The following is an 18,421-nucleotide window of genomic DNA, read 5'->3' as shown; positions in this document are numbered from 1 at the left end:
TTTTTATAATCCCAAACACTTCATAATTTCCAAACTCTTGCATGATAGCTTGATAGCTGCTTCTTGTCATCACTAGTGTTCTATACCAGTTAGCAAATCTTGAAATACCCTTTGTTAAATTTGTTAAAATTACTAGTGTGGTTGTTATGGATTGACTAAAGAAGGATTTGTATATGTATGAGGCTGGTGCTGTGGCATAGTAGGCTAAGCCTCTAACCTAAGGAGGTTAAACTAAGGGAATGGGCAAAAACACTTGCTCAATTCAATTTCACGGATAAATTCATTTATCAAAGAGTCTTAATTTTATATTCTGGCTTGTACAGCCAACAATTTACTCTGAAAATTTATCTCTAGTAATTCTTTTACTAAGTTTACTGAAACTTGGGCTCAACAATGGGCTGATATTTAACAAGATTGAGATGCTAGAATGTCCTGGCTTAGTAGAGAGAAAGGAATCCAAAATCTTAAGGAAATTGGAATGTTGGGATAATTTGTCACATACTAAATCTTAAAGTCATTGCCTTCATTCAGTTATGAGAAATAAATGAGTAACAGAAGCCGGCATGTTCTTTTTTTTTTTAACTTTTATTTAATGAATATAAATTTCCAGTGTACAGCTTATGGATTACAATGGCTTCCCCCTCCCATAACTTCCCTCCCACCCACAACCCTCCCCTCTCCCGCTCCCTCTCCCCTTCCATTTGCATCAAGATTCATTTTCAATTCTCTTTATATACAGAAGATCAATTTAGTATAAAGATTTCAACAGTTTGCACCCACATAGAAACACAAAGTGAAACATACTGTTGGAGTACTAGTTATAGCATTAAATCAAAATGTACAGCACATTAAGGACAGAGATTCCCACATCAGGAGCAAGCGCACAGTGGCTCCTGTTGTTGACCCAACAAATTGACACTCTAGTTTATGGCGCCAGTAACCATCCTAGGCTGTCATCATGCGTTGCCAAGGCTATGGAAGCCTTCCAAGTTCCCCGACTCTGATCATATTTAGACAAGGTCATAAAAGACAGAGTGAGGATAGTAACCAATGATCCTAAGAGTGGCATTTACCAGGTTTGAACAATTATACAGCATTAAGTGGGGAAGAGGACCATCAGTACACACAGGTTGGGAGTAGAGCCATTGGTGGTAGAGTAGAGGTTATGATTACAAAGGAATGAGGCCCAAGTGCACTAGACAGGGCCTAGAACAAAGGACAGAGTCATTATTAGAGGAGCTAAGAAAGGTGCTGTCTAAGCTACAATTAAGTTTTCTGATTGAGAGGCAAATAGAACCTGATAGAAGGGGCTTGATAATAATCTGGTGGGCTTTAGGCCTTGTAAATTCAGAGGCCCAGACCTATCTATCTCTTCACATGGGGTATATCCTAAGGGAGGTGTGAACCTCCTAGGGGAAGGCACTCTGTTGACTTTCATTACTTGGCTGGCCTGGGAGGAGAGCTGGCCAGGTAAAGGCAGGGGGCATCTCTAACAAGAAATTTACAGTTCTGCCTGCAATGTTGCTGACCCTACGAAGTATACAGTAAGTAGAAAAAACCTCCCTTTCAGACCAAAGGGAAAGAAAGTTTTAAAGTGAGAATATAATTTTCCTCATGGGCATTGTCTACCTTAGAAAAACTACTACAGAACATGCCTGTGACTATAGACTTGTAGTTCAGGCCACCGAAGATTAGAGATGGGACTTGGGCACTCCCTTGACTTGCATCCTCTGGTCTGCTTTAACACAAACCAGGAGAAAAAGAAAGCTCGGCATCAGAAGCAATGGGTGGCAGGCTTATTAATGGCTGATCTGTACAGTGATCTGCCCTCAAGGAGACCCAACAGGCCAGTCCACTGCAGTGGCTTTAAATGTGGTAAGCCTGGGCTTCAGCAAAAGTCAGCTTGTGAAGAGCCCTGGCAGCTCTGCCAAGAGTTGGATCACTGGAAATGGACCTGCCCTGGAGTCGAAGGATGCCCAGGTCAGAGCCACAGATCTTATTGGCTCTAAGCTGAAAAGCCCTTCACTCAGCCCAACTTCCAAAGTGACCACTGCAGCTGAGGGTATGGCCGGCATGTTCTTTAAAAGCTCTATGGTAGCTGTTGTCTTGACGGGGAGTCATGGTGAGAGGTGGAATGAGGAGGTCTCTGCATAGCAGAAGCCAAGTGGCAGTGCTCAACAAAGACAGTGGAGCATGTAACATAATGCATAACAGGGAAAATAGAACAATCAAAATGTTCTCACCTACTAAGATCTTTGGCAGTGGCTAAATGATCTTGGTATTCCTAGGAATAATAAAACAGGAGTACAGATGAATTTTAGGGCTAACAAGTTACCAAAGATATAACATGTGATGGCCTCTCAAAGTTGGGTGCACTATTAGCACTCGTCTTCTCATTTTTACAAGATAATTATGTGTTTTAGGTTCAATGTGTAAAACTGTTTGGTTGTTATGTAGAAATTCAAATATGTGGAGAAATGTGTTGTGATGGTTAATTTGATGTGTCAACCTGGCTGGTCTAGGGGTGCCCAGATAGCTGATAGAAATGGCTCCTGGTTGTATTTTTTAGGGTGTCCTGGAAGAGATTAACATTTGGAGCAGTAGGCTGAGTATTGAAGATCTTTCCTCACAAACTGGGGCAGATATCATGGATTCCATTGAGAGTTTGGATATGACAAAAAGGAGAAAAAGGAAGGAAAGGTGAATTCCTTCTTCTTGAATTGGAACATGTAACTTCCCCTGCCCTTGGGTATTGGAGCTCCTGGTTCTCAGGCCTTTAGACTTGGACTGAATTGTGACATTGGTTTTCCTAGCTCTCCAGCGTGCAGACTGCAGATGATGGGACTTTTTGCCTCAGTGATCATGTGAGCCGATTCTCATAACAAATCTCCTCTTATATGTCTATGTAAATATCTAATCTATATCTATATCTACTATTGGTTCTATTTCTCTGGAGAACCCTATCTAATGCAGGTGTATATGAATGAGTTGCCAAGGGGGACAGATTGGTTATTGAGTTCTGTTTCTGATCTTTACACCCACCCTTTTATACTCTACAAATTAACTAGATATCTATATCTTCTTTGCTGGATAGCTTTATTAAGAATATTTATTATGCATTCTTTTTAAAAAATTATTTATTTGAAAGAGTTACAGAGAGAAAGAGACAGAGAGAAAGAGACAGAGAGAAAGAGAGAGAGAGAGGTCTTCCTCTGCTGGTTCATTCCCCAACTGGCTGCAACAGTTGAAGCTGACCCTAGCCAATCCGAAGCCAGGAGTCATGAGCTTCTTCTGGGTCTCCCTCATGGGTGCAGGGGCCCAAACAATTGGACCATCCTCTGCTTTCCCAGGTGCATTATCAAGGAGCTGGATTGGAAGTGGAGCAGCCAGGACTCAAACCTGCACCCATATGGGATTTCGGCGCTGCAGGCTAGGGCTTTATCCCACTGTGCCACAGCACCAGCCCCTATTCCATATTCTATGTATGCTAGAGGGATACAAAAAGTCTGAGAAAGGGGGGTCGGTGCCACGACTCACTTGGTTAATCCTCCACCTGCAGTGCCGGCATCCGATATGGGTGCTGGGTTCTAGTCCCGGTTGCTCCTCTTCCAGTTTAGCTCCCTGCTGTGGCCCAGGAAGGCAGTGGAGGATGGCCCAAGTGCTTGGGTCCCTGCACCCACATGGGAGACCAGGAGAAAGCACCTGGCTCCTGGCTTCGGATCAGCATAGCTCCAGCCGTGGCGGCCATTTGGGGGGTGAACCAACGGAAGGAAGACCTTTCTCTCTGTCTCTCACTGTCTATAACTCTATCTATCTGTCAAATAAATTAAAAAAAAAGTTTGAGAAAGGAAAAAGAGATACATTTTTGTTTGCTTCCTATTCCTGCCAGTAGGATGCCAACAATACTTCTTTTCTCACAGAGCAGTAGTGCCATTCAACAGCAGTAATGGATTACTATTTACAGTTGTTCCAAACACTCTCAGGACCAGTTTAATGCCCCCATAAAGCTCTTTTTCCTAACCGATCAGCACTACATCAATCAGAAGTCTGGGTCCTAACCCCACAGACCCCTCTGAGCTGAGAGCTATCAAAGCTAAGCAAGAAGCATTTCCTTCTCGGTAGCCTGAGTTTCAGCTCTATAAATCCTCCCTCCATGCTTCTAAATTGTAATAATTCCAATATCTTACCCTTTCCCTCCAACTCTAGGAAAAGTAGCTGCTTTCAGTATTTGCTAACTTTTGTGTTCTTGGCAGTCCTTTTACCTTCTCCATCCTCAGAAACTTGCTTAACAACTCCTTATATTAAATTCATTCTACCCAGCCCACTAGAGTGTCTATAACAAAAAAAAATGGACAAAACTGTGATGAAATTAGAACCTTCCTATACTACTGATGGTACTGCAAAATGGTATAGCCACTGAGGAAATTTATCAAAATGCCGAACGTAATGTTACTATATTATTCAGAAATTCCACTCCCAGGTATATATTCAAGATAAATTAAAACTTTTGACTATGAAAAAATTTGTATGTGAATGTTCATATCAGTATTTTTCATAATTAGCAACAGCGTAAAACCCACCCAATGTCCATCAACTGATGAACAAATAAAATGTGATACACCACACAATGGAATTCTATTCAGCCATAAAAACACATGAGTGCTAGTACATGATACAACTTGAGTGAAACTTGAAGCATTATTCTGAGGCAAAGAACGAGTCTCAAGGTGACTGGTGCTGTGGCGCAGTGGGTTGAAATCCTGGCCTGAAGCACCAGCATCCCATATGGGCATCGGTTCTAGTCCCGGCTGCTCCTCTTCCAATCCAGCTCTCTGCTATGGCCTGGGAAAGCAGTAGAAGATGGCCCAAGTCCTTGGGCCCCTGCACCCATGTGGGAGACCTGGAAGAAGCTCCTCCTGGCTCCTGGCTTCAGATCAGTGCAGCTCCTGCCACTGCGGCCTTCCGGGGAGTGAACCAGCGGATGGAAGACCTCTCTCTCCGTCTCTACCTCTCTCTGTAACTCTGACTTTCAAATAAATAAATAAATATTTTTTAAAAAGAACAAGTCCCAAAAGATCACAATTGTATGACTCCATTTGTCTGAAATATCCAAAATAGAAAAATCCCTAGGTACAGATAATACATTAGTGGTTGTTTAATGTTTCAGGACTGAAGAGTAAAAGAAAAAATAGTTGTAGTGATACAAAGTTTATTTTTGGAATATTAAAAACATTTTTAAGTCATATTATGAGGTCAGATGTATGGTGTAGTGGTTAAGCTGTTTCCTGGGATGCCCACATCCCATATCAGAATGCCTGGGTTTGAGTCCCAGCTCTGCTTCTGATCCCAGCTTTCTGCTAATGCACACTCAGAGAGGCAGCAGGTGATAGCTCAAGGACTTGGGTTCCTGCCATGCACATAGGAGACTTGAAGTTAATTCCAAATTCCTGGCTTTGGCCTGGCCCAGCTCCAGCTGCTGTGCACATCTGGGGAGAGAACCAGCAGATAGGGGATCTCTGTATGACTCTGTCTCTCTGGGCTTTAGATAAATAAATTAGATTATGATTGTGGTTGCACAATTTGTAAATATGCTCAATACATCATTGTATACTTAAAAAGGTAAAATTAATTATATATTCTATATCTCAGCTATTTTAAAAGGAAACATTCTTTTAATTGAACACTAGTAATGACTCTATCTCATTACCTGATCATGACTTGTGCAATAATTGTCTTTGTCTACCTTTCTTTCCATGCCAACTGCATCATTCCCTGAATAATGGAATGTGAAACAATTAACTCTTGATAATTATGAAAGTTAATTTTTAGTATGGAAAGAAAGGTTGCTAACAAGAGAAAATGAGGGCTATCAGTAGACAGGAAGTGGGTTAGAAAGACAATTTTAAGATGTTGTCTGGAAGCTGCCTTGGAAATGGGAAAAGCAGATGAAATGAAGATGATGTGTTGATCTCTTCACATATTCTTTGCATATTCTTTGACAAGAAATGAAACTGGCTGTAACCAAAACTGAGTCACATGTTTTATGGAAAGCACTCAAGAGGACATAGTTCTTTGGCTGCTGTAAAGCTTGCATGAGTCTATCAGCAGGAGCATCGTGTGTGTACTTGGTGCTGGACTAGGTTCCATATATTATTTAATGAAATATCAATTCTTTTTTTAAAGATTTATTTATTTGTTTGAAAGTCAGAGTTATACAGAGAGAAGAGAGGCAGAGAGAGAGAGAGAGAGAGAGAAAGAAAGAGAGAGGTCTTCCAATGGTTCGCTCCCCAGATGGCCACAATGGCCGGAGCTGTGCCGATCTGAAGACAGGAGCCAGAAGCTTATTCCTGGTCTCCCATGTGGGTGCAGGGGCCCAAGGACTTGGGTCATCTTCTACTGCTTTTCCAGGCCACAGCAGAGAGCTGGACAGGAAGCGGAGCAGCCGGGTCTCAAACCGGAGCCCACATGGGATGCCGGCGCTTCAGGCCAGGGTGTTAACCCACTGCGCCACAACGCCGGCCCCTGAAATACCAATTCTTAACAATTATTGCCAAAGTTTTCTAGAATCATGACTTCAGTTTTCCTTTGATTTTGTTCATATGGATTTGGTATGGTTTATAAGCATTTTTTAAAAGATTGTTTATTTATTTATTGAAAGAGTTTCAGAGAGACAGAGAGAGGAACAAACAGAGAAACTGTCTATCCACTGATTCACTCCCTAGATGGTTGCAATGGCCAGCTCTGGGCTAGACCAAAACCAGGATCCAGAAGCTTCATCTGGGTTTCCCATGTGAGTGGCAGGGTCCCAAACACTTGGGCCATCTTCTGCTGCTTTCCCCAGACCATTAGCAGGGAGCTGGATCAGAAGTGGAGCAGCCAGGACGCAACACAGCAGTCAGATGTAATGCCAGCATCACAAGTGGCAGATTTACTCACCATGCCACACACCAGCCCCTGGCTTACAAGCATTTGCTAAGAATAAATATCTACAGCATACCACTGGATAGGCAGAACTAGGACAACTGCAAGCAAGATCTGGTTGCCTTCCTTCCCTAGGGTACCCCAGGTCATTAGTCTGTTAAATGAGGAATTCTAATTCTATGATCTTCAGAGGCCTGCCTGGTACTACAAGTGTATTTACATGACATTCCTATGCTGTCAATATGGAAGTTTCCCAAATTTATAACATAACACCATCCCGAACTTAAAGTAATTCCCATCTACAAACGCTAGACCAAAACTTACTAGATTTTCTGTTTCTCTTAGTCCAACTTTTCTCGTCTCAGATCATTAGATTTTATTCTCTTTGTGTAGTATATTGAGCAACAATTTCCTGGAAAAGCTGCCTCACACAGGTGATGGTTTGATTGTTTTCTACCTGTTAAATCTTCAATTTCGAAAGAATCTTTCTGATAAGATTAAAACTTGAGAGTTCAGGAAAGAGATTTTCTCAGGCATTACAAATTCAGAATATGGTTTTAACTTAACTATGTATTATTATTGCTATTTATTTGAAGGGCAGAACAATAGAGATGAGGGGAAGACAGAGAAAGACAGGGAGAAGTGGAGAGAGAGAGAATCTTCCATCCACTGGTTCTCTCCCGAAATGGCTGCAGCAGTCAGATCTGGGCCTGGATGAAGTCAGGAGCCAGGAACTCCATACTAGTCTCCCACAGAGATGGCAAGGCCCCAAGCATTTGAGCCAATTTCCTCTACTTTTCCAGGAGCATTAGCAGGTAGCTGGATCCGAAGAGGAACAGCTGGGACTCAACTGGCGCTCCAGTATGGCATGCAACTGTTGCAAGTGGTGGTTTAACTCACTGAACCTCAAGGCCAAGCCCAGTGTATTTATCATATATATTATTACATAGAAAAGCTCTAAAATAAACTCTAATAATTATTATCTTTATTTCTAGAGAATAATTCTGGCATCATGACTAAGGAATATAGACTTAGGAGACCAAGTTTCTAACTAGCATTGATCAAGTTGAGCAATTGTAAGCAAAATATTTAATTCTCTGAGTCTTGGTTTATGCCTTTACAAATTTCTCACAGAGAAAATGAAATTATGCTAAGAAAGTGCAAAATAGGCATTTAATGAATACTCAAAAAGCACACAACCTGTTCCCACTATTGTTATTTTACATCTCAGATTACTGTCAATTGAATTTTTCAAATGTAACATTATTCTTTCAGACTTATTCCTAGTTGGGAAATCCTCAACATTATCTCCCCTGTTTAATAAACCTGAATATCCTCCCTTTCTTTAGTCGGCAGCTTGCTGATTTCTATTTTGGCCAAATCTGAATCAAAGAATATGAATTTTTAATTTCTTAGAAACTCCTAGCTTTTCCCATCTGAGGAAGCACGGGATATGCCTCACCAGGAAAATGTCCACAATCCTGAAATACCCTGGGTAATGATTACTGACTTGAACTCAACTGATGCAACCTGCACCAAGGCTGCAGCACTGGTGGACAAACTCTCAAGAACAGATGTCAGGGGAAGGGCTGGGTAGGAGATACTCCGTGCTTCTCCCACCCAGACTGCGGTCCTCACTGTTGAAGCATCTGCCACCCTGCTGCTAGTTGTTTCCATCTGGGCAAGGTCATAATTCAGCAAGAAAGTGGTGCTAGATCTTCCTCTCTGTGTGAAAACATCTGTTTTGTAGTCTATTGTTCATAAACTCCCCAAGAATAACATTCCCAGGTGATGCCCCTCTAACACGTCACTTCTCTACTGAGTTGAGAATGATTTAGTTCTTCTGTCAAGCAATATGTCATACATGGTGGATATGCAGCAAATCCTGAACAGCAGAATCACCTTGGAGCAGTGGTGTGTCTCATCCAATTTGATTTAGATGAGTGGTCTGCTCATATATGAGGAACATACACTTCCATTAGCCACAGTGAATGATTTATTTTAATGATTCCCAGCTGGGTGAAGGAAAAAGTTAAGTCTGCTGCTTATCTCTCCTGAAAATCTTTTGTTGCAGCTGTGTGTGTGTTTTGAGGTCCCAAATGTCTAGACTTCACTGGATTATTAAGATATAAAATCATAGTACATCAACATCTAAATGGCAGGTGCTTGCTCGTGGTTGTCTACTCAAAGCTCCAGCCCTTGAAAAGCTCACCTTGCTCCTGGCCTCTGCTCACCAAGTGTCCTGTGAATTATCAGGCAGTGATCCATCAGAATGCTCTCCTGGTATCTGATAATTATTCTTTTATCACAAGGCTTTCCACTCTACTTCCCACCACCTACAAGAGTATCTCCATTACCACAACAGGCAAGACATTCTTACTGCAAAGCCAACACCACTGTTTCCTAAAGCTCCCATAGCCTCTGACCCTGATGTCAGGGCAGTGCTGAGCTCCATTCCAATGGTAAACTGCTTCTTTCCTGTCTCTGTACAATGAACTGTCATCTGTGCCTACAATAAAGCTGTGCATGTCCACAACCATGCACTGGGTCTCAGGAAAATAATTCCATCTTCTGCCTGGAATTCTCTCACTGTCCAGTCCATGTAGCTCAGGAGACGGTTATCTTCCCACACCTTCCATGATCCTCTTTCTCCCTTCAACATACTGAAAAATAAGAAGGCACTTCTCTCACCTGTATCAGAATATCAGGACCCTCCCTCCATCAGTTTAGGCAAATAAACAGTAAGACCACAAGTGCAATGGGAAACTAAGCCTAATACTGTGTGAGGTTTGGTGCAAATAGAACAAGATATTCTTTGTGATGGCTTTCAGCAATGATGGTGGAGCTCATAGTGTTCTCTGTAACAATAGTTTGATATTATGGTTGAGTGTTAATTACTGTCTTAATTTTAAACATGTTTCTTATCAATTCATATATAACTGAGGTATTACTCATGAGAAACATGTCATAACTAGTTTCTTCAAATATTAGTTTTTTCTCAGTATAGAGAAGATCGCATTGAATTTAAAGGATGGACATATATGCCAAATGAGAGTAAAATCGACATGAAATGCTTCTGTGAATATATTATCCCAGGCCTACACTAAGCATGTTATATGACCCTAGTTTTTCATCACTACCCATGCCAGGGTCTTATATGATGCCCACATAATTCACAGGGCAACAAAATTGTTGATGCTTGAGCAAAGAAAGATTCTCTCCTATAACAGTTGTGTTTCAGTTCAGAGTTTTATTTCAACAACCTCAGCAGTTTGGATCACAGTTTGGAAGTGCTTACGACCTTGAGAGTTTGTCTACACTCTCTCATATGTCCGTGTACAGATGACATTGTTCACAGCACTTTCCTAGGAGACAAAAGAAGGATGAGATGTTTGGGTATTATTGACAAAATTGTCATTTAGAAAGACGCAAACTATTATCCATACATCCATTTATTGAAAGTCTTGAAAATAGATCTATATAGTCTATAAATCAGACCTATTTGTTAGCTAGTTTGCAACATATATATATATATATGGAAAATCAAATGTAGAATATAGAATGATAAATAAATATGATTTGCCACATACAAGAGTACTTCAAAATAGACAATTGAATTTCAAGATAAATTTATTGTGGTGCAAAATAGTTTTTGAAATCCATGCATACAAAAGTCTCTTAAAAGTTCATGGAAAATGCTTATCATGAAAAAATTATTCATGGATTTCAAAATTTTGTTTGTTCCAAATAAACTTTTGTTCTATTTTCCATGAACTTTAAAAAATATCATATACATAAATAGATGTATGTATAATGTAAAAATATGTAAAAATATTTGTATGAAAAAAAGCAAGGGCATACCTATGTTGAGGCATTTTTACTGTCTTACATACTCTACATTTTTCAGATAATAATACTAACTTACATTGATGTAGTATTTTATTATTTTCAGAACATGTCATCTTATTTTCTCAGGAAACCTTCCATGAACGTATTGTCTACATTCTTTTGAGAAATTTATTAATACATTAGATTCTCAGGGTCATTATCCACATCATGAAGGCGAGAAATTTAAATCTTGTAGAGAATAAACAGCTTGCTCAAAGTCACACAGAGTAAACGGCAGAGATGAAAACCCACATGCTTGAATTTCTAGTCCAGTGTTCTTATTAATGAACCATTTATCTACTAGCTATTTATTGAACTGTTTACTTGCATGCTTACTGACCAATGTCATTATAAGAAGCAATAAAGTCAATCATGCTTAGTCTTCTCCTCTTTTGACTTTATAAAGAATAAAATGTGCTCTTCATTGTAGAAAGGAAAAAAAAAAACCATATTAAGAAATGAGAATAGGTTTTCTTTTTTTTTTTTTTTAACCTTGACACAATCTTACATATTCCCTTAATGCTCCTTATGACTTAAATCACCTTTTTACTCATCTTGGTGCAGATGGAGTTTGGGAACAGGAGAATCACTGACACACTTTCCTCCCCTCTGTAGAAGTGGGAAAGGTGATTGGAAAACCTTCCTGAGAGGCATACAACCCCCAATCCCTGCTGAAATCTTCAGTGCACAAATACATCCTTGCCTTGGTTATCCCAGGGGCCAAAGAACTGGGCTACACAAGTTGTGCACTCTTTGGCTTTTCAGTTCCTCCACCCATGCACATTTCATAATAGCCATGATTTTACATTTATCTGCCAGTATTTTTCCTCAGTTCTTAGAAGAGAAGAGAAACAGGAAAGTGGCATTCGTTTTCACTGTTTCAGAACAAGTTGGATGCTTTCATAAACTAAGTGTTGAAGAAGGTGAGAAAATGATAGCTCACTCACCACCACCATTTTCCCATCCACCAACTTTCTCCTGATGGTGGTTTCCTTGTCTCCCCAGTCCTGAATGTGGATCATGGCATCATTATCCAAGGTCACTGTACTCTGAAAAACAGACAATACCAAATTCAGATCAGATCGTCACACTTGAACACTAAAAGTGCTTAGGTGCCCAATTTTTTTCAACTGTCGCAATCCTCTCTGGTGGCTTTAGGAGGGTGCTTACAATCCTATTTATGGTAAAACTTTGTCAACAGTAAATTCATTAGTTGATTTTAATGGCAAAAATTCAGTTTAACAAGCATAAAAATATAATAAATGTTATCTTAAAGAGTACGTGAAGTTTTCTTGTCTTTTAATGATTGGACAAGGTGTTACAGTTTTGGTTGAAGAATCACAGGTTTCAGGTTCAAAAATACACATGGGGGCCGGTGCTGTGGCACACTGGGTTAAGGCCCTGGTCTGCAGCGCCAGCATCACATATGGGCACCGGTTCGAGTACTGGATGCTCCACTTCCAATCCAGTTCCCTACTATGGCTTGGGAAAGCACTAGAAGATGGCCCAAGTCCTTGGGGCACTGCATCTGCATGGAAGACCTGGAAGAAGCTCCTGGCTTCAGATGGGCCCAGCTCTAGCCATTGTGGACACCTGGGGAGTGAGCTAATGGATGGAAGATCTCTCTCTCTTTCTCTCTTTCTCTCTCTGTGCCTCTGCCTCTCTGTAAGTCTGCCTTTCAAATAAATAAATAAATCTTAAAAAGAAATATGTGAAGCAAATTCAAACTCTCATTGTAAGAGTTTATTTTTTTAAAAAAAGAAATTTTGTTTCCTCTTCTTAACTCCAACAATATTTTCCAGCATTTTAATCTGATTTTGTTTAAGTTTAGCGCAGACATCTTTATTAAGCATTTTTGGTCAAAATTCTCCATTTATTAACATACAAGAATTTGAAAGCTCATATTTATTTAATTACCATCTATTTAAATAATATAATAGTTTCTTCCATTAGGATATCACCCTCTGTGTAGTTTAACAATGCTCTATTGAGTGTATACAAGAGAAACAAATAACTGTTAAGCAACAATTATGTACTGAGAACTAGGATCTGGGAAACAGAAAAGAAATCCTGTCTTTGAAGAGCTTACATTCTGGTGGGAATACAGGCAATAAATAAAATATACACAAATTTTGTATTATAAGTAAATGATGTAGCCTGATGAGATATGAATGAAGACTAAGAGTGTTATTTAAGACTAAGGCAATAAGATGCCCTGTGTCTCTGTCTCGTGGGCTCTGGAGACTATAAGTTTCAGATGGTGCAGATGCAAGGTGGTAGGAAATTCTTTGTCCTGGGTTTCTGAAAGATTAAGAGGAGAGATCCTTATCCCTCACCCTACACTCACCTTTTCATCAATCACACTCCAACTCTGCATCTGTACTATGAGTTAGAAATAAATCCCTAATGTGTGTGAACCCATTGAGAGCCTGTGATTCCACATAACCTGGTCTATACCAGCCAGCACAAATTTTATTGTGATTTTATGTGTGGCAAACTGCAGCAAAATGGAAGGAGAGAACCTTTGTCTAAGATGACTAGATGCTAAACTGGGAAAATGATTCCCAAGTATGGTCTGCTAAGCATCTGCATCAGAATTATTATATAATCAACTGTGATTTTTCAGGCACCCACCCCAGACATGAGAGCTCCTGAAAATGGGACTGAGCAGTCAGCTTCTTCCAGAAACATCTCAGGAGGGTTATATGTGTGTTACTATCTTAGACCTTATATCCAAGACCTAGGTTTTGTTTTTTAATTTTTATTCATTTATTCTCATTTTACACAAAAGACAGACAGAGCTCTTCCATCTGCTGGTTCACTCCCCAAATGTCTACAATAGCCATGCCTGGGCCAGGCTGAAGTCCATAGCCTAGAATACAATCCAAATCTCCTGCTTGGGTATCAGGGATCCAAATATTTGGACCATCCCAGCTGCCTCCTAATATCTTAATAGGAAGCTGGAATGAAAGCAGATTTGGGATTCAAACCTAGGCCTTTCAATCTAGTATACTGTTGTCCCAACAGTGACTTACTTCTTTTTTTATTAGACTATTTGTTTTTATTGACACACAATAATTGTACATGTTTATGGGGTACAATGCAATATTTCAGAACATACACACATTTTAATGATCAAATTAGGATAATTAACATCCATCACCTCATATACTCAAAATTTCTTTGTAGTGTGAATATTCAAAAGTCTTTCTTCTAGCTATTTAGAAATATGCATTATATTATTTTTAACTATTGTTACCCTACTGTGCAATAGAGCACCAGAAAGATTAGTTTTACAAAAAGGAAAAAAATACTTTTGAATACAATAAAAGTAAACTTTTCTGAGGTTTAATTTATATACTTTTTATTTTTAAACATTCTTTTTTTAGAAATTTAATTATCTTTGAAGAAGAACACAAGAATGATATATATTTTGCAAGCACTTAGACATAACTATAGCTTATGAGACATAAGATTATCCTCCAATTAATACACTAGAATGAAATTAAATCTTTGAGAATGAGTTTTACTATTAACTCTCATAATCCAACTCTTTGAGGACAGAGGTCCTGCATGGAAAGTTAGTGCACAGTGACTCCTGTTGTTACTTTAACAATTAACACCCTTATGTATCGTACCAGTGATCACCCAAGGCTCTTGACATGAGCTGCCTGGGCTATGGAAGCCTTTTGAATTCACAAACTCCTTCAGTATTTAGACAAAGCCATACGCAAAGTGGAAGTTCTCTCTTCCTGTCAGAGAAAAGTACATCCTTCTTTGATGACCACTTCTTCCACTGGGGTATCACCCACAGAAGTCTTTCATGCAGGACAATTTTTGCCATAGTGTCTTGGCTTTCCATGCCTGAAATGTCCTCATGGGCTTTTCAGTCAGACCAGAATGCCTCAAGGGCTGATTCTGAGGTCAGAGTGCTGCTTAAAGTGATTGAATGACTTAACTCTTGTGCCAAACACTTACTCCTAGACCTAGGTTTTAGGCAAAAGTTTATCTAATTAAAACTTTAGACATATTGCAAACAGAATTGCATACTTACTTGGATGATTCCTAATTAATATTCTTATTTTATTTGAAAGTTAAAGACCTTACCTTGGTTTTACGGCCACCTGGGGTAGTTTCTTCAAACTCTTCTCCCAGTTTAAAAGAGATCTTGTTGTTTTTAAAGATGCTTTTGGTTTTTATAGTGATCACATCTCCATTTGTGCTGATGGTCACAGTGGGTTTGGCCAGAGAGCCCAGTTTTCTGCTGGCTTTTCCAATTCCTGGAAACCAGATAAAAGGAAATAGAGTTAAGTCTGTTGGGGCTCTAGGAATTCACATTATCTGTATAATTCTTTGCTAACTAGGTTTGTGAGTTCAATAGATTGAATGCTACATGAATTCAAATATCTGAAACTGGATCTCCACCAGTACATCTCAACATAGATTACTTATTGCAGAAAAGCATCAGCCCCTAGTTTTGTTTCTTTAGTGATTGTCCTGTTTCTCTAGTCAAATAGATATTCATCTTGCTGATTCATAGACTCCTTTGAAAATCTAATTAAAGCTATGAACCATCTCCCCATTTTAAAAATACACCCATTCACATACAAACAAAATACTTTGGTATGGGTTCTTCCAGATCTTTATGTCTTCCCTTACATCTTTATATGTACAGACTTACAAGATTTGTTTTCTCTATTTATGTAATTTTTCATTGTGGTAACATACACATAATGTAAACTTAGCATTTTAATCATTTTAAGTGAACAATTCAGTAGCATTAAATATATCAAAATGTTGTGCAACCATCACCACTATATGTAAGCTTTGTAAAATATAAATATTAGATCTGTTGTAATTCAACTTGCTTTTGCTTCTTACCTGTATGTCTTATCTGTATATCTTCCATGTCAGTACATACATATAGATATGTATTTAATTCCACCTATGTATAAACTAAACTTTATTTTATCTGCTCCTCATTGATGAACAATTAGTTTGTTTTCAATCTTATTATCGTAATAATTCTGCAATGTACATCTTTGCACATGTGGCTTGTGGGACAGCAGGTTAAGATGCCATATGTGATGCTGGCATCCCATATGAGCACCAATTCATGTCCTAGCTGCTCTGCTTCTGATCCAGCTCTCCACTAATCTTCCTGGGAAAGCAGAGAAGATAATCCAAGTACTTGTACCCCTACCAGTGTAGGAAACATGGGTGGCATTCTAGACTCCTTGCTTTAGCTTGGTCCAGGCCAGCCATTGTGGTCATTTGGGGAACAGACCAGTGGAAGGACGATCTCTCTCTCTGTCTCTCTCTGCCATTCTGCTTTTCAAAAATTTGAAAGAGGGAGAGACAGAGAGGGAAATTGTCCATCCATCAGTACCCTCCCCAAATGGCCACAATGGCCAGGTTGGGTCAGGCTGAAGCCAGGAGCCAGGAGCCAGGAGTTTTTTCTGGGTCTCCTATGTGAGTGCAGGGGCCCAAGCACTTGGGCCATCTTCCACTGTTTTCCCAGGCACATTAGTAGAGGGCTGGATCAGAAGTGGCAGCCAGGACAGGAACGATGCCCACATGGGAATTGGAGTTTCAGGCAGCAGCTTTCCCCATGATGCCACATGCTGGCCTAAAAAACAAAGCAATGGCTTTCTAAATTTCCAAGAGAATTTTATTAGAAACATACAATAATGTGTCACAGAATTCATATTGCGAAACATGGCTACAAGATGCAACAGGCTGGATAGTGGTGTCCCAAAGATATTCCTGCCCTAATCCCTGGAACCTGTGGAGGTCACTCCATAGGCCAAAGAGCACTTTGCCGACATGGTTAAGGATCTTGAGACAGGGAGATCATTAAACAAAATCACAAGTTTTACTTGTAAGAGGGACTAAAGAAGGAGACAGCAGTTTGAGACCAGGAGCAAAGATTGAAGTGTTGTGGCTATTTGCCATGGTATGCCAACAGCCACAAAAAGCTGGAAAATATGATCAGTTCTGAAGATCTGCTAAAGATTAGAGTAAATTCAGTAAAAATAATCACTAAAAGTGATTGTGTCATTTGAAAAAAATCATTTTTTATTTTGTAAATAATATATCCACATTTTGTTTATGTGAATTCATGATAAATTACATCAGGAGTATATAAATTTCAACCTACCAAACTGCATCTTGGTGCTGAATCATTATTTTTTCTTTGTAAAAAATTAAGGAATCCAAGATTTAATCCTAATTCACACAGAGCAGGTGCTGTGCTATCAAAACCCCTTGTTTTTTTTTTTTAACCATACAATATTTAGGCAAATATGGCTCACCTAGTTCTTTCATATATTCTTCAAAATTTTCACAAGAAACGGACTTCCACGTTCCTTGGAGCTGGTCCACCATTCTGTCTGAGTTGAGTTGTTCCCAAAGGAAAAGAGCTTTATATACATGTGCGTGTTGGTGTTCCCTGAAAGAATATTGGGGATGGTTTTAATATAGTTCTGGGTAGAGAGTCCAATGAGAAAAGTCAGGAGGAATAAGAAAACACAGAAATCCTAAGCTTTGTGATTTTCCCTGAATATCATCTAAAGCAGAAAACCTCTTTTAAATGTAAATGAATAGAGATGAAGATAGAAACATGGCAGAGTTTTTAGCTGGACTACTTACAAGTTTCCAGCACCAATTTAGGATCAAAACTACATGTCACTTCCCTTCCCTCGGATTTGCCATACACATATAAGGGTGGACCTGTACAGCTGTGTTTGTGCCATCGGACTCCTAGGTACCTAATCTCTCATGTTCTCTGAATAAGAGTTAGCTCACATTCTCACACCTGAAAATTTGAACTAAAAACCAGGCAATCTTCATAGATGTTATTTGACATTTGAAGTAAAAAGGTTAGTTGGGGTCCAGAACAATCATTTTCATCCTTTACTTACTGAACAAAAGACTGGAACAGAGAAATAAAAGCCAGGAAGAGAACATGTCACACACCCAGGTACACACACACACACGCACACACACACAGCCTCATTATTGTTCCAGGTGTTAGCTCAATCTCCCAAAATCTTGGAGAATCATCATTGCCATAAGCATACCGAGTATCTTCTTAGTAAATCTTCCTTAATTACTGTTAGTTTTTGTTCCTTTTAACCTTGATGGTAACAGTCTGATGTCCACTGAAATCTGGAAGAAATCAGAACAAGGAACAAGGAATGTAACGCAGATTCCCCAACTAGGAAGAGGAGATTTCAGATGTTAAGATAAAGGACAAACACGTCCTTATATATGCCATCACTCCCAAGAACATCATTGTTAATTCTAGGCAGTGCTTGATGTCCACATGTTCACAAAGAGATACTAAGAAAAACTGAATTGCCCTGAAATTCTTAAAAATTAACTTAAGACAGGAAAGAAGTACAGCATTTTATAATTCCCATTAAAATGTTAAGTTTCCAAGTTTCAATATCAGCAGAGGCACCTACTCAGGCTAACGGTCTTACTGACAACAATTCAACCAACTTTACAGAACAACTGTATTTACAGCTAATGTGAGACTAAACAATTTTGCATACTTTATTTAAAGTGTCCCAATTATAGTCAGTAAAAATACTATAGTTTTTTCATT

General features: G+C 39.3%; 1 protein-coding gene across 1 annotated transcript; it reads right to left on the bottom strand.

Moving 5' to 3' along the window:
- Nucleotides 1-10,235: 10,235 nt before the first annotated feature.
- Nucleotides 10,236-17,196, bottom strand: FABP12 (fatty acid binding protein 12). Its single transcript, XM_062189524.1, has 4 exons — nt 17,124-17,196; nt 14,917-15,089; nt 11,757-11,858; nt 10,236-10,286 (listed from the first exon to the last, which is right to left on the bottom strand). The coding sequence occupies exons 1-4, from the start codon at nt 17,194-17,196 to the stop codon at nt 10,236-10,238; spliced, it is 399 nt and encodes a 132-aa protein (XP_062045508.1).
- Between the last annotated feature and the right edge of the window lie 1,225 nt (nt 17,197-18,421).

Source organism: Lepus europaeus, chromosome 4, assembly GCF_033115175.1.
Source record: "Lepus europaeus isolate LE1 chromosome 4, mLepTim1.pri, whole genome shotgun sequence".
Taxonomy (NCBI): Eukaryota; Metazoa; Chordata; class Mammalia; order Lagomorpha; family Leporidae; genus Lepus; species Lepus europaeus.
The sequence above is the reverse complement of the archived record's forward strand: the minus strand, read 5'-3'. Positions and strand labels throughout refer to the sequence as shown.

What these genes read in the sequence shown, in the direction of transcription:
- FABP12 (XM_062189524.1), bottom strand. Translation starts at nt 17,196, where the DNA reads ATGGTGGACCAGCTCCAAGGAACGTGGAAGTCCGTTTCTTGTGAAAAT. An exon ending in CAGGTGGCCGTAAAACCAAG is followed by an intron (nt 11,859 to 14,916) that starts GTAAGGTCTTTA and finishes TCTGTTTTTCAG; the next exon opens with AGTACAGTGACCTTGGATAA. An exon ending in TGGATGGGAAAATGGTGGTG is followed by an intron (nt 10,287 to 11,756) that starts GTGAGTGAGCTA and finishes TTTGTCTCCTAG; the next exon opens with GAAAGTGCTGTGAACAATGT.